This window comes from Condylura cristata, unplaced genomic scaffold (genome assembly GCF_000260355.1).
Source record: "Condylura cristata isolate star-nosed mole 26May11 unplaced genomic scaffold, ConCri1.0 scaffold00019, whole genome shotgun sequence".
In the NCBI taxonomy this organism is placed as follows: Eukaryota; Metazoa; Chordata; class Mammalia; order Eulipotyphla; family Talpidae; genus Condylura; species Condylura cristata.
In genome coordinates, this window is record NW_004567120.1 from 1,043,970 (window position 1) to 1,057,927 (window position 13,958).

The following is a 13,958-nucleotide window of genomic DNA, read 5'->3' on the forward strand; positions in this document are numbered from 1 at the left end:
AGAGAGAGAGAGAGAGAGAGAGAGAGAGAGAGAGAGAGAGAGAGATGTCATTCCTAAGGATCAGCCTTTGAGTATATGGATAGTAACTGACCATAAGTCTTCAACCTATAGTTCCAAAGGCTTTATTAGTTGTGATTAGGAACTTTTTCATATATACAGAAAAGTAGAAAGAATTGTATAATCCACACCCACATACTACCCATCAGCCAGTTTCAGCAATTATCAGCTCAGCTATTAACAGAAACATTTCGGCCAAAAACATGGTATTTCTAGCTGTGTCATTGCTTCTTGTCCTTCAATCCCACATCATGAATGTAATTAGGTCTCACTTCACTTTTTTTTAAGGTTTATTTATTTCTGCATACAGAACTGGGGTACAGACCAGAGGTGCAGTGGCAATGAGAGGCTTCACCAGAGACAGAGTAGAGAACAGAACAGGCAGATTGACAAAGTACACACTGCTGAGGGGAGCAGCAGGCAGGCCAGGAGACATCTGCCCCGCCATGTGGGTCATCTCCCTGGTGGGGAATCGAACTCATGCTGAAATGACTTTAGCTTCGTAGTGCTGTGCTTTAACCCGCTGTTCCACCAGGGAGGGCCCTACTTAGAACCCCACTTTAACATTTGCTCCTTAAACTTCATTTATTATTAATTTGTATTAACCATCAGTTATTTTCTATAAATGTCATTAAAATTATTTTTAGGACTTGTTCTTAAATCACTGTGCTTAAAGAAAAATGCATGACTTTGTAACTTTTTTTTAAGAGGGAAAGCGTTAAATATGCTGGGTAGAATATATTTTGTTCTATCTTTGTTTTTAAGGTTTGGCTTGAGCAACAAGTTTGATACTGAATTTCCCTCAGTTCTAACAGGGAAGGTAAGTGAGAGTTTGCTTTGAAACTTTCAATTCTAAAAGCATTGTTTTATGGCTTATTCAATGTTATGACAAATGATTTGACTCACTGGTAATGAAGTCTAATTATAAGAGGTCAGGATACTTGGAGGCCTTGTAGTTAATAGCTAAAAGCTGTCTCCATGGCTACTAGCCTATAACCAGTTATTTTGTTCAGGGTCCATTAATGCCAGCCATTATTTACTTTCTATTCAGCTTTCCTGCTTTGCTTTTTTATCAGCACAGGTAGCTATATTTTTTCATTTAGGTCAATAATTTCCCATGTTTTTGGAGTCATCATTATATAACTTTGTCTCTGTTATTTTTAAGATGCCCTGAGTTATGATTTGTTACACATCAAAAGAACTGTATATTTGCTTAGACATTTTTCTGCCTGTTAGATAACTTGAGTTTCTAAAATTAGACTCAGTGAACTAAATTATTACCTTTCTGTGCCCTGCTTTGTCTACGGTAGAGTGTCTTCTAACATTAAGGCTCAATATTTAAGGACATCTTCACATTCAAAACTATGTTTGGAAAATCCTCTTACAACAGTAATGTTAAATGTCCAGACCCAGAGAAGAAGGCTTTGAGTAAGGCAAAAGTTATTTATACAGGTTTGTTACTGGAGGAAATGTAGAAGAAAAAGTCATTCTGTTACAAAATTCTGAATAATTTTCAACTGATTGATAGCTATATGCTTGATACTGAAATGATGGATTAGGGTTAATTTTTTTATATTTTAAAATCTGTAATCTCACTGTTTAATTTTAGTATTAGAATAATGCTATCTTTCAGTATAGATTTTGGTGATATTTTAAAAGCATTCCATTCTCAAAAGGACTTTTATGCAATTTTGGTGTTAATTTTCTCAGATTGTTATTGAGAAAAGCAAGTACAAGTCATTGTGTTTAGTATGTGTAAGAAAGGGGAGAAATAAGCATGTTAACAATTATATTAAGAAATTCTAGGAAACAAATGAAGCAAAAGTGATTACCTTTGGGAGAAGAGTAATAAGGGATGGAAGCAACCGTTAAGATGAAATAATTTTCTAAATATCTCTCAGTGTTTTGGATATTGACTATATTACTTTTCAAACCTTACTTTATTTATATTTATTTTTCCCACTCATTCTAAACTCTTTGAGAATGGGCTAAAATATTCCTACTAATAATGACTCTTTTTTGTCATAATAAGTTTCCCAGCTGCTACTCTCATCACTTTTGGCCTAGTCCCAAATTTCTCCCCAGCCTCATTAAGGTGGAGGCAGGAGAAGAGAATACAATAGATCTTTTTTTTGAAGGGTTATCACAGAAATCATAAGAAATTCTATTTAGGTGAACCAAGAAAGGTATTTCATGCTTTTTCTTCTTTTTCCCCTGAATAATGGGAGCTAGCAGTAAACAGTATGAAGTAGCTTTTGAAGTCAAATCTGGATTAGAATCTCGTCACCTTACTGTCTGTGGCCTTGGGCAAGCCATTACACTGAGCTTTAGTTCGTACATGAAAAATAGACATGATGATAATAATGCCTTTCTTCTTATAAAGATTAAACGAGAGAGCATATATATATATAAAGCTCCTAGTATGCAGGTGCATGTTAGTGTCACTGTCAGTTTATGGTTGCTGTTGATCATTCTTCATTACCATATTCTGGTTGCAGCCCTCTTGTTTTTGCAATTTGATCTGCTCACCAGCTTTCAAGTTTGGGTTGCTTTTGCTACTTTTACATTCTTCTTATGAGTAACAGTTTATTCTCTGGCCCCACCAATAATATGTTGTATTGACTGTTGACCTTTTCTAGCTCTCTTGAGGCATAATGACAGTTCATTCCACATAATAGGTAGCTGGAGATAGTCCCCGGCTAAGTTAATATTTAAAACCATGTGGCCACTTAATGTTCCACCTTTCTGTCCTGACCATTTAGAATAATTCACAATTAAAATAACAGGATTGAAGAGAATGTGAATTGAAACATCTCCAATAGAAAACTTGTTCTTTATATTTCCCTTGATAACTTTGCATGTGACATCTGGGCATTTACATCCAGCTATCTTGTTGGTTTAATAAAAAAAAATTGAATTACAAGTTCAGGAAATCCTAAAATATGAATAATAAAAAAATGTGTCAGAGAACAGAGTTTAGAGCCATATGAATTACTTTTCTTTGAAATTTACCAGTTTTATGTTCTCCAGGAATTTCCAGAATATTTTATCATACCTCTTCATTCCTTTCCAAGCCTTCTAAAACCAAACCAAAAAGTAGTACTTTTTTTTAAATTAGAGGAGTTTAAGGATATTAAGTTCCTTTTGATGTGTATCCACACAAATTTATCTGAATGAGTTGTTCTTAAAGATGCCCATTCTTTTCAGGGGGCTGTTTTTTCTATAGCATGTATCATAAATGATTGGATATTTATTCTAGTTTACATTATTTAAAGTATACAAAATGTCCCATGTATTAGGCAAGGTATAAATGATGATGTGTTGTTAGCATTTAGTAATGAAAAAACATTAAAGGGAATTCTAGAGGTCTGATGATTTAAAGTTACATGGTGATCGCATTAGTTTTATTTATTTTCTCTTTCATGAGATCATTTTTCTCTGGTAGACAGTGTCTACTAGACATTGTCATTTGTATAGGTTATATTATATTATCAAAGTGTTTCTGTGATAACTGGAGGAAAGAAGCAAAAAGAAGCCCAAAAAAACTGAAGAAAAAAAACTAAAAGGCAATAGCTAAAATAGAAAAATAAACTTACTTTTACAAAATCAGTCTTCAGGTATGAATGATATTCTAAATGGCTTTTATATATAAACTAAGCAAAAATCATACCAAGTAAATTATGAAAACCAGAAGCCATTTTGACAAACTCTTGTGACTCAGTATTAATTTTTGGTTTCTTATGTGTTAGTGCTTTCAATGCAAATGAAAAGATAATATTTCATATTAAGAGCAGCAAATGCTGTTTGCCCATTTCACTAAAGATAAGTCCTCTTGCCATGAATACAATGTATTGAGCAGGTGTATAAACACAGTCTGGTGACCAGGAAATGAAAGAACCAGAGAACTTTAGGAAAGATGTCAAAGCTGCTTTCTGTCCCTCAGCTTGAAACAGTTAAATGGTGTTATGGGGAGATTAGTGTGCAGTATTGGGGATTGTAAGCCATAAAATCGACCTTTACTATTGTGATCCAGTCTGGCAAGTGATTGATAGGGTTGTGTTCCCCATGACTGAAGGAGGCATGTCAGTCCTGCTGGCTTTTGCTTACATTTTCTTCTGTTGCAGTTCCTTACATCCTGTTATAAAATATTATGACCCTTTCTCCACCTTTATGATGTGTTGTGTTTTTTTTTTTCTTTCCAAGAAAGTCAAAAGGAATTACATGTTTCTTTACAACCTGATGTATGGCTAGTATGCAAAGGGCCTCCCTCTAACCTTCATTAGTAGAGATACTTAATTATATGGAAGTAAATGAGTAAAATGTTATTAACACTGATTCCACATAGTTAACAAAACTTTTCTTTCACAATGTTTAAAATCAAGAGTTAACCAATTCTCATTTCCTATGCCTTTATCTCTGTTTTATGACTTTTACTGTTATTCAAATACAGATTTCTTTCAAATACAATCCTGGCTTCCTTTTTGAAGTTAAAATGTAGATTTCATTTTATTATTTGGAATTCTAGTAAAAGTTTTTCTTTTCAATATACTTTTGTTGTGGCTTCAAATTTTTTGAATTCTCATTATTAGTAAATTCAGTATTTTAGTTTTTAATTTGCGATGATACAAATTGAGATTATTATATATTTAAAGTAGAAAGTATTGACAGGGAGAAGGAAAATTGCTTCATTGTAGAACTATTTTGATAATTCATTTCCAAAAGCATATGATAAAAGACAAACAAATACCTTGGCACATTATTTTATTCACATGTTTTAAACAAAAAACAAGCTTTACTTTCCCTCTTTTTATTCTTTGTCTTTAGTATCCCTCAGACATCTAAGCACTATTCATCCATGGTAGAGGTGGGGCTTTCTTATTACAGGCTCTTATGTATGCCTTTTTTTCCCTTTGCATTGATTGACACCAGGCTTTAACCTCGCTCTGCTTTTAATTATTACCTACACTTACATACTTTTGAACGAAAAATTTGCTTTCTAAGTAAAAAGTTAAATTCTAATTAACATAAATTTGTAAATGGATAGATTAAATAATCTTATGCTTTACATGAGATCATATCAAAATTTGCTGTTAACTTCAAAAATGTGTTAGTTTTCTATATGCACAATTTAAAGAGAATTGATAGCAATTTTACAGAGAAGAACTAAATATATAAATACATGTTTGCTTACTTTTAACTTCCATTTGGTTGCTCTGATTCACTGGGGGGGAAAAAGTTGAATATTGCTGCTAGAAAGGTAAACCTTAAAATAGCAATTTGGTTTCTTGTCTTTATAGGACATTCTTCTCTAAAGAATTGTAGGACTGGATGTAACAAATTATCCTTTTAGTTAGAATAAAATATATACCAAAACTGTGGAATATTAATAGTTGCCTGATCAAACTCCTTGCCTTCAAGTAAGACTCCATGCAAAAAAAGAGATTTTTCTTTCTGCAAATCTAATCAGAGATACTATTCATTGGCTTCCCTTTTCAAAGCATTCCAGGCAGGAAGTTTTTTTCCCAAGGTATTCTCATTCCCTATAAGGTACATAAAACTAAGATTATTATTCTCATTTTATAAATGACAAACTAAAAAAACAAAGGAAATTTAAATGAATTAGCCTAGGATTTCTCATAGCTAGTAAGTAACTAGAATCCACATCTAGCACATCCAATGTGCTTAGTTAGCTTGTTAGTGTTTCCTATTTTCAGTTATAAGGCATGGCTCTCAGAATTCATTTAAGCATTTAATTAGAATTCCTCTTATTCTGTGATTGTCTTTAAGTTATATTGCTGACAGTCTAGATGGAGAATGAAATTAATTACTTTCCCCATTTAAATATAGTTTTGAATCTCATAGTTTTAACAGTGGTTGTTATTATTAATATGTTGGGAAGAAAAGGAAATTTTGTGGATTAAGCAATTAGCGTTTTTGGATGGCATGAAAAATTCTGATGAAGCTAATGTAATTGCTTAATGTTTTAATCATGATAGTGCTGATTTCTGTGGGCATGTATCTTTATAACAACTGCTAATAAGTATATATTTTATAGTATCAATTTTAAGTGTCTGTGAAAATACAAAACTGTAGTAAATTGAATCCTCTAGTAAAATTTTTACTTGGAAGTATTGTAAATCTTTGGTTTTGATACCAAACATGCTAGTGGATTTTTTGTTTTATAGCAGTGGTTTTTCCTAACAATTTCTTAATTTTTGTTTACACAGCCAGATTCTAGACTATTTCCCCATAGATTTTAGTCTTGACAGTTTTCTAAATGAAAGTAAATCATTTTTGTTTGTGATCAGAAATGTGATTTCACTGAAAGCAAACTATTTTGTGTATACTTTTGAATTGTATGACTTTTGAAACAAATTTTTTGGTGTAAATCTGATTATACCTGTCAGGCTTACACCTTTGAACTGATTTTGTCATTGTTTACAGAGCTGTACAAGCAGCCACTTCCAGGAATGGAGGTAAAAGCTTCAAGTATTTAATTAATACATTTCAGGATCTTTTCAGCTTTTATACTTACCACAGTCATGACTCTGTTTTATGCTGAACATCAAGACTTTTTTTAATGTGATCACACCTGTCTATTAGTATAACTTGTTTCTACAGAAGTAGTAAATTTTAAAGTTGTTATGTTGTGAGTGGAACATCTACACAGATAAAAGAGCAGAAATGGTTATTTAACCTCCAAAATTAAAATTGTCATCAATTTCGTTAACAGTATTACTTTTTATTAACAATATTAACCAGGGAGAAAAGGTTTGAGAGTTGCTTTTTTTAAATAATATAATAGTTTAGTTTTACATCATTTTGTGCATTTTTCCATCTCAGTGAGAGTTGCTTTTTTAAAAGGAACCCATGAATATAGTCAGGATCTAATTTTAATTCTGTTTACTGTGGTAGTATTGCTATTGTTGTATTTCTAGTCTTCCTCAACTTTTAGTCAGAGTGACTACAGACTATAATACTGCCTTAATAATTAGAATATTTGTTACAAAAACTGCTTGACAGATATCCTATACCACCAATTTTATCATTGATAATTTGGGGAGATTGTTTTCAAATATTAGAATAAGTTCTATAAACATGCAATTGCATTATTTTGCTTTCTGCTGTCTTCCAAGACATACTTCTACATACTTCCAAGAGGTATTTATAATGAGACAAGCATTTTCTGTAGGTGGTATAGAGATCAGTAGTTTAAAGCTGCCCCCAAATGTTAAAGATTGTGCCCTTGTTGTAGGTGGCCCCAGAAGAATTTAAGACCAGCATTGGCCGTGTGAATGCATGTCTGAAAAAAGCTGTCCCAGTCAATGTGAAATGGCTGCTATGTGGTTGTCTTTGCTGCTGTTGCACGCTGGGTTGCAGCCTGTGGCCCGTTATTTGTCTCAACAAAAGAGTGAGTAACTATTTTATTGTGTAGTAATGAGAGTCTGGAACACTTACTACGTGCCTTGTACTATAACATGGTTTATTTAATTCTTATGACAATGCTGTCCTCATTCTAGTGATAAGAAAAATCTGGAACAGAGATTAAGTCATGAATCCAACCTTTAACACTTTATCCCTTAATATTCCCCATGATTTTAAATAATGCACTACAACTGAGTATTTAAGTAAATATAAAGGTACTGACCACTTATTCTTTTTACAAAACCCAAAGCTGCATAAAGCTTGTGTTAAAGTATTCCCAAGCTACTGGTATATGAGAAGCTTCCTCTGAAGAAAGGCAGTGGGAATAACCTACAGAATTGGGGTTTGGAAGGGAAACTGCTTAGTCTTAAAAATGCTGAAGTGACATTCTCGTATTACTAGTTTATGTATGGATTTAAGACTATTCTTAATCTCATCTTATTTAAAATTTTATTTAAGTCAGTAATGTTTTTCTCAGTGTAAAGATGTCTTTAACTATGTAATTGAAGTTCATAAGAAAAAATTATTTTATTTCGTGTAAAATTCTTTCCCCTTTACTACATTGATGATTTCAGGTAAGTATTTAAATAATAATTAACCTACTGAACCATATTCAAACTCACAGCACCTTCTAGAGGAAGGATGCATTTGTTTCAAACCAGTAATTTTCCCAGTAAGTTCTCTCAATTTATTCCTCTCTGATTCTTTCTCCTCCCCTTCTCCATGTCCACTTCAAAATACAAATAATAAAATATTGCCACCCACAGCTTGTTGAATGGAAAGGTTGGGTGTTTTATTAATTCCCTTGGTAATACCAGTAGGTCACTGTTTTACTTTAAGCACTTAAATCCTTATATCTCAAAATATTTACAATATTCTCAAATGGTTTCTATAAATTAACAAATTGACAGCATAAAATTTTCCCTTGTCAGACCTTACTTTTAAAACTTACAAAACAATAGCTCCCATCTATCCCCACTATTTTTATTTTTAATCAGATTATATAGATTAACCATTCTTTTGCTTGATGATGTGATTTCAGAGAGAGCTTCACACGTCGACATATGCACTTGCTCACTCACCCACCACCACTACACTATGACACTACCCCTACTCTCTCTTCCTCCCCTTCACCTCTAGTAAACACCATACTTTCACAGAGTTTAAAAGCTATTTTTGTTGCATTTTGCTAGTTTGTTTTCTTTGATTATTTATATTCCACAAATGAGTGAAGCCATCTATCCTATACTTATCTTTCACTTTAGCATTTATTTTATTTAAGCATAATCAATTCAAGTTCATCCATGTTGTCACAAAAGGCAAGATTTCATCTTCATTAGCTTAGTAGTAGTCCATTGAGTATATATATAATTCTTTATCCAGTCATCAGTTGATTTAGATTGATTAGATGTCTTTGCTATTGTGAATAATGCTGTTAGGAACATAGAGCATAAATCTTTTCATATTAGTATTGCCATGTTCTTTTGGTAAATACCTAGAGGTGATTTTATGGGATGATAACAGTATTTCTATTTTAAATATTTTAAGGCCTCTTTATACCATTTTCCATAAATGCATCAAATTACATTCCCAGCAATAGTGTTGAGTAGTGGAGCGTTTCATTTTGTACACACCTTTGCCAACACTTGTTTCTGTTTCTTTTGACATATAGGACATTCTCACAGGTGTGAGATGATATTTCATTGTGGTTTTGCTTTACATTTCCCTTATAATTAGTGATGTTGTGCAGTTTTTCATGTGCCTTTGGCCGTCTGTATGTCATCTTTGGTCATGTGCCTATTAAGTCCTTTTGTCCATCTTTTGATTGGGTTCTTTGGTTTTGTTGTTGTTGTTGAGTTTTATGAGTTCTTCCTATATATTTCGAAATTTAAACCCTTGTCAGACATGTGACATGTAAATATCTTCTCCCAACCCAGAGGTCGCCTTTTTGTTTTGTTTTTGTAATGGTTTCTCTCACAGAACCAAATCTTTTTAGTTTGATGTAGTCCCACTTTTTACACTTTTGGTTTCCTTGCTGTTAGCATTGAATCCCCAAATACATCTCTGAGATTCCTGTTCAGTAATATATTACCTGTGTTTTTCTACATGTACTTCATGTTCTGGGGCCTTACGTCTAGGTGCTTGATACATTTTGAATTAACTTTTGTGGATGGTCTAGTTTCATTGTTTTGCATGTAACTGTCCAGGTTTCTGAAATTGTTTGTTGAAAAGGCTTTCTTTTCTCCGTCTTTTCTCCGTCGTATAGCGATGGCTCCTTTATCATAAATTAATTGTCTGTATATATGTAGGCTTATTTCTGGGCTGACAATTCTATCCTGTTGGTCTGTGTTGCTGTGTTTTTATTCTAATACCTTACTATTTTGATTACTGTTCCTGTGGTGTATAGATTAAAGTAAGGAGAGTGATGCACCCATATTTCTCTTTTTGTCTTAGGATTGCTTTGGCTATTGGGAGATCGGTCTTTTGTGTTCCCATACATGCTTTAGAATTGTTTCTTCTATTTCCTTAGGAAAAGTCATTGGAATTTTAATAGGTATTACATTGACTCTGTAAATTGCTTTAGGTAGCATGGCTATTTTAACAATTTTTATTCTTCCAGTCCATGATCACATGCTATCTTTCCATTTCTTTGTGTCTTCCTGTATTTCTTCTAACAGTATCTTGCAGTTTTCAGTGTATAGATCTCCATTTCCTTTGTTAAGTTTACCCCCAGGTGTTTCATCCTTTTTGGTGCAATTCTAAATGGGATTGTTTTCTTATTTTCTTTTTCCTCTATTTCATTGTTAGCATATAAGTGCAACAGCTTTTGTGCACTGATGTTTTTCCTACCACTTTACTATTTTCATCATGTCATCTCAAGTACTGATAATTTTACTTTTTTTGCAAATTTGATTCCTTTTATGTTTTCTTTCTTTTGCCTAGTTTCACTGGCTACCACTTTCTATGTTGAACAGTAGTGGTGAGAGTAGACATCCTTCTCTTGTTCTTAATCTTAAGGATAAAGCTTTCAGTTTTTCACCATTGAATGTGATTTTTAACTGATTTTTATGTTAATGGCCTTCATTAGATGAGATATGTTCCTTTAATGCTCATTTTATTAAGGGTTTTTCTCATATTTATGAGCATCTGTTGAGATCATCATATAATTTTTATCCTTTTGTTGATGTCATAAAGGACATTGATTTGCATATGTTGAGCCAAGCTTACAGCCTTAGGATGAATCCCACTTAGTATGTATGATTTTTCTCAATGTATTCCTGGGTGGGATTGGTAAGATATCGTTGAATATATTTACATCCATGTTCAGTAGAGATAGCAGTATATAATCCTTGTATTTTGTGCGATCATTGTCTGGTTTTGAGATCAAGGTAAGTTGGCCTTATAAAATATGTTTGGGAACAATTCAGATTTTTTGAACAATTTCAGGGAGATAGATATTAGGTGTTCTTTGCAAGTTTGGTAAAATTCATTATGAAGCCATCTGGTCCAGGGCTTTTTTTCTTAGAGAGACTTTTGATTACTATTTTGATTTCTGTGCTTTTGATTGATCTGTTCAAACTACCTTTTCATCCTGGTTCAGTCTTGGAAGATTGTTTGATTCTTAAATGTCCATTTCTTCTAGGTTGTCTGATTTATTTGCATGTACATGTTCATTGTAGTTTCTTATGATTCTTCATGTTTCTTTGGTTTCTGCTGTAACTTCAGCTTGTTTATTTCTGATTCTATGTATTTTGGTTTTCTTCCTTCTTAGTGCTCTTCCTTTTCTTACTGGTGTTCTCTCTCCTTTTGTTTATCCTTTCAAAGAACCAGCTCTTGATTTCATCGATCTTTTGTATCATCTTTTTAGATTCTATTTCATTTATTTCTGCTATAAATTTTATTATATCCTTCCCTCTACAGACTTTAGTTTCATTTGCTCTTTTTCTAGTTCCTTCAGATGCATGGTAAATAGTTTATTTGAGAATTTTCTTATTTGTTGATGTGGCCTGTACTGTTATAAACTTCAGTATTAATACTGTTTTTGCTGAATCCCATGGGATCTGGTAGTGGATGTGTTCATTTTCGTTGGTCCCTAAAATTTTTTTCTCCTTTGGTTTCTTCATTGACTTATTTCAAAGTGTTCCAAGACTTGTTTCAAAGTACTTTGTTAAGTCTCCACATGATTGGGTTTCTTCAGGGTTTTTTGGTTTTGGTTTTGGTTTTTATGTGGTTGACCATTGTAACCAAAGAAGATAATTCATAAGTTTTCACTTATACTATATTTTTGAGTCTTCTTTTGAGTCCCAGCACAGCATAGGCACTGTCCTTGAGAATCATCCATGTATACTTGAGAAGAATGTACATATTTCTTTTGGGATGGGAAGTAATATATATTTCATCTGACGCATATGTTCATTTAATGCCTTACTTCATTTAAGATCATTATTTCTTTTTCTTTCTGTCGGATTGCCTATCCATTGATGTTTAAGTGGTATGTTGTGATACCTACAGTTACTATGTTGCTGTAAATGTCTTGTTTTAAGTCTGTTAACAATTGGTTCATATATTTAGGTGTAACTTGTATTGGATGCATAATTATTAGTGATAGTTATACCTTTTTTGGTGAATTACCCTTTGATCAATATATACTTCCCATATTTGTCACTAATTACCTTTTTGTCTAAAAGTCTAATTTATCAAATATAAGAATAACTACTCCTGCTTTTTCTCTATTATGGCTTGAAATATTTTGTTCCAGCCTTTCACTTTAAGCCTATGTTTGTCTTTAGACCTGATGTGAGACTTTTGTACGCATACTAGATGGGTCATGCTTTTCTATCCAATCTATCATTCTGTGTCTTTTAATTGTTGCTTTCCATCCATCCATCCACATTAGAGTGATTATTGACCTATGAGACCTAGGTACTGCCATTCTGTCTTACAGTTTTTTGGTTGTTTTATCTATCTATTGTTATTTTTCATGTGTTTCTTTTATTTTTTTACATTTTAAAAGGACAGTTTTATTAGGAAAAGGAGAAAGAAAGAGAAGCACCTGCACAGTCACAGTCAGGTAGTAGAGCTGCCTATTTTCCATGTGTTTTCTGTCTACATTTTCACTTGGATGGCTTTCTTGGTGATTCTCTCAGTTTCTTCAGTTTTCTTTCAAGAGTCTATGCTCCAGATTTTTGTTTTGTTGTTACCCTAAGGATTGTGTATCAAACTTTCTATAGATAAAATAGTCTTTTGTGCTGATATCAACTCTTTGTCATTGGACTATGCAGATTCTCTCCTTTTCTTCTTCTCCTTTAATGTTTTGTTGCTGTCTCATATTCTTTTTCATACTTGTTATTCTGTTACTATTTATCACGTTGTGTTGTTGTATCCTTTTGTTTTTCTTTTCATGTAGAAGAACTCTTCGACATTTCTAGGACAGGTCTAGTGGTGGTTACACTCTGCTAGTCTCTGTGTGGGAAAGTTTATTTCACCATCATATTTGGGCTTTTTGAAATTTGTTTGTTGTTTTTTAAAAAGCACTAAAGCATTTAATGACTCTTCTGCCCTGTGACTTTTAACCATAAGAACATAGCCTCATCCCCCCACCACAATCCTCTCATCAACTGTTCCGCTTGAAGAATTTAGCCTCCACAGTGACAGACTGCTTTGGGAACTTTCCCTTCCCCAGAACTTTGTAGTAGCTTGGTCACCCCACCCCAGTGATAGAAGCAGCTCTAGTCCTTTTTTGGCAGCATTTACCTATGTTTGTTCACTGACCAAGGTTCATAGTTTATCAAGGTTCATTGTTGGGCAGATGCTTTCTTCCTCTTTATGTGGTAATGCCTCACACAGGCTTTCCCAAAGTAACCTGGGTGATATGTGTGGTAATTGATCCTGTGGTTATGCAAACTGCCAGCTTTACCACTGCCTCCTGGGTGCTTCCGGTCCTTGCTGATGTGGCTGTGGCCATAGCTTACATGGCCCCGAAGTTTCTAGGTCTTCCTTTTTTTGATGGCTAAGATAAATGAGTCTTTCCATTATATTGACAACTTGGGTGGGGTGAAGTAGAATATTCTTTGCTGGCAGTTTTTATCATTTAAAATTGTGGCTGTGACATTCCACTCTCTCCTAACCTCTAAACTTCTGAGAAGCATGACAAAACCATGACCAAAGTGCCTTTGTATATTAATATGCTTTTTTTTTCTTCATCATTGATTTTGGATAATTTAACAATATATCTTGATCATTATATGTTTAGAAATTTGGGTGTTCTGTCAGCTTCTTGATATATGTAGTTAGTTATTTCCTCAAGTTTGAGAAGTTCTCAGCAATTATTTCTTTGACTAGGGTTTACCTTCTCTCTTCACCTTCTAAGATACCCATCATCCTGTGTTTTTCTAATGGAATCTGATAATTCTCATAGAGTTCACTTTTCCTAAATATTTTATCTCTTTCACTTGGAGCATTGTACATTTTTTTTT

General features: G+C 33.3%; 1 protein-coding gene across 1 annotated transcript in view; it reads left to right on the plus strand.

Annotated features, from left to right (window-relative positions):
• The window catches only part of CHIC1 (cysteine-rich hydrophobic domain 1), a 54,217-nt gene that overhangs the window by 11,465 nt on the left and 28,794 nt on the right, over positions 1–13,958 (plus strand). The window contains exons 2-3 of the mRNA XM_004685584.2: positions 823–877; positions 7,313–7,468. Coding sequence (XP_004685641.1) covers positions 823–877; positions 7,313–7,468 — 211 coding nt within the window. The remainder of the gene's footprint in view (positions 1–822; positions 878–7,312; positions 7,469–13,958) is intronic.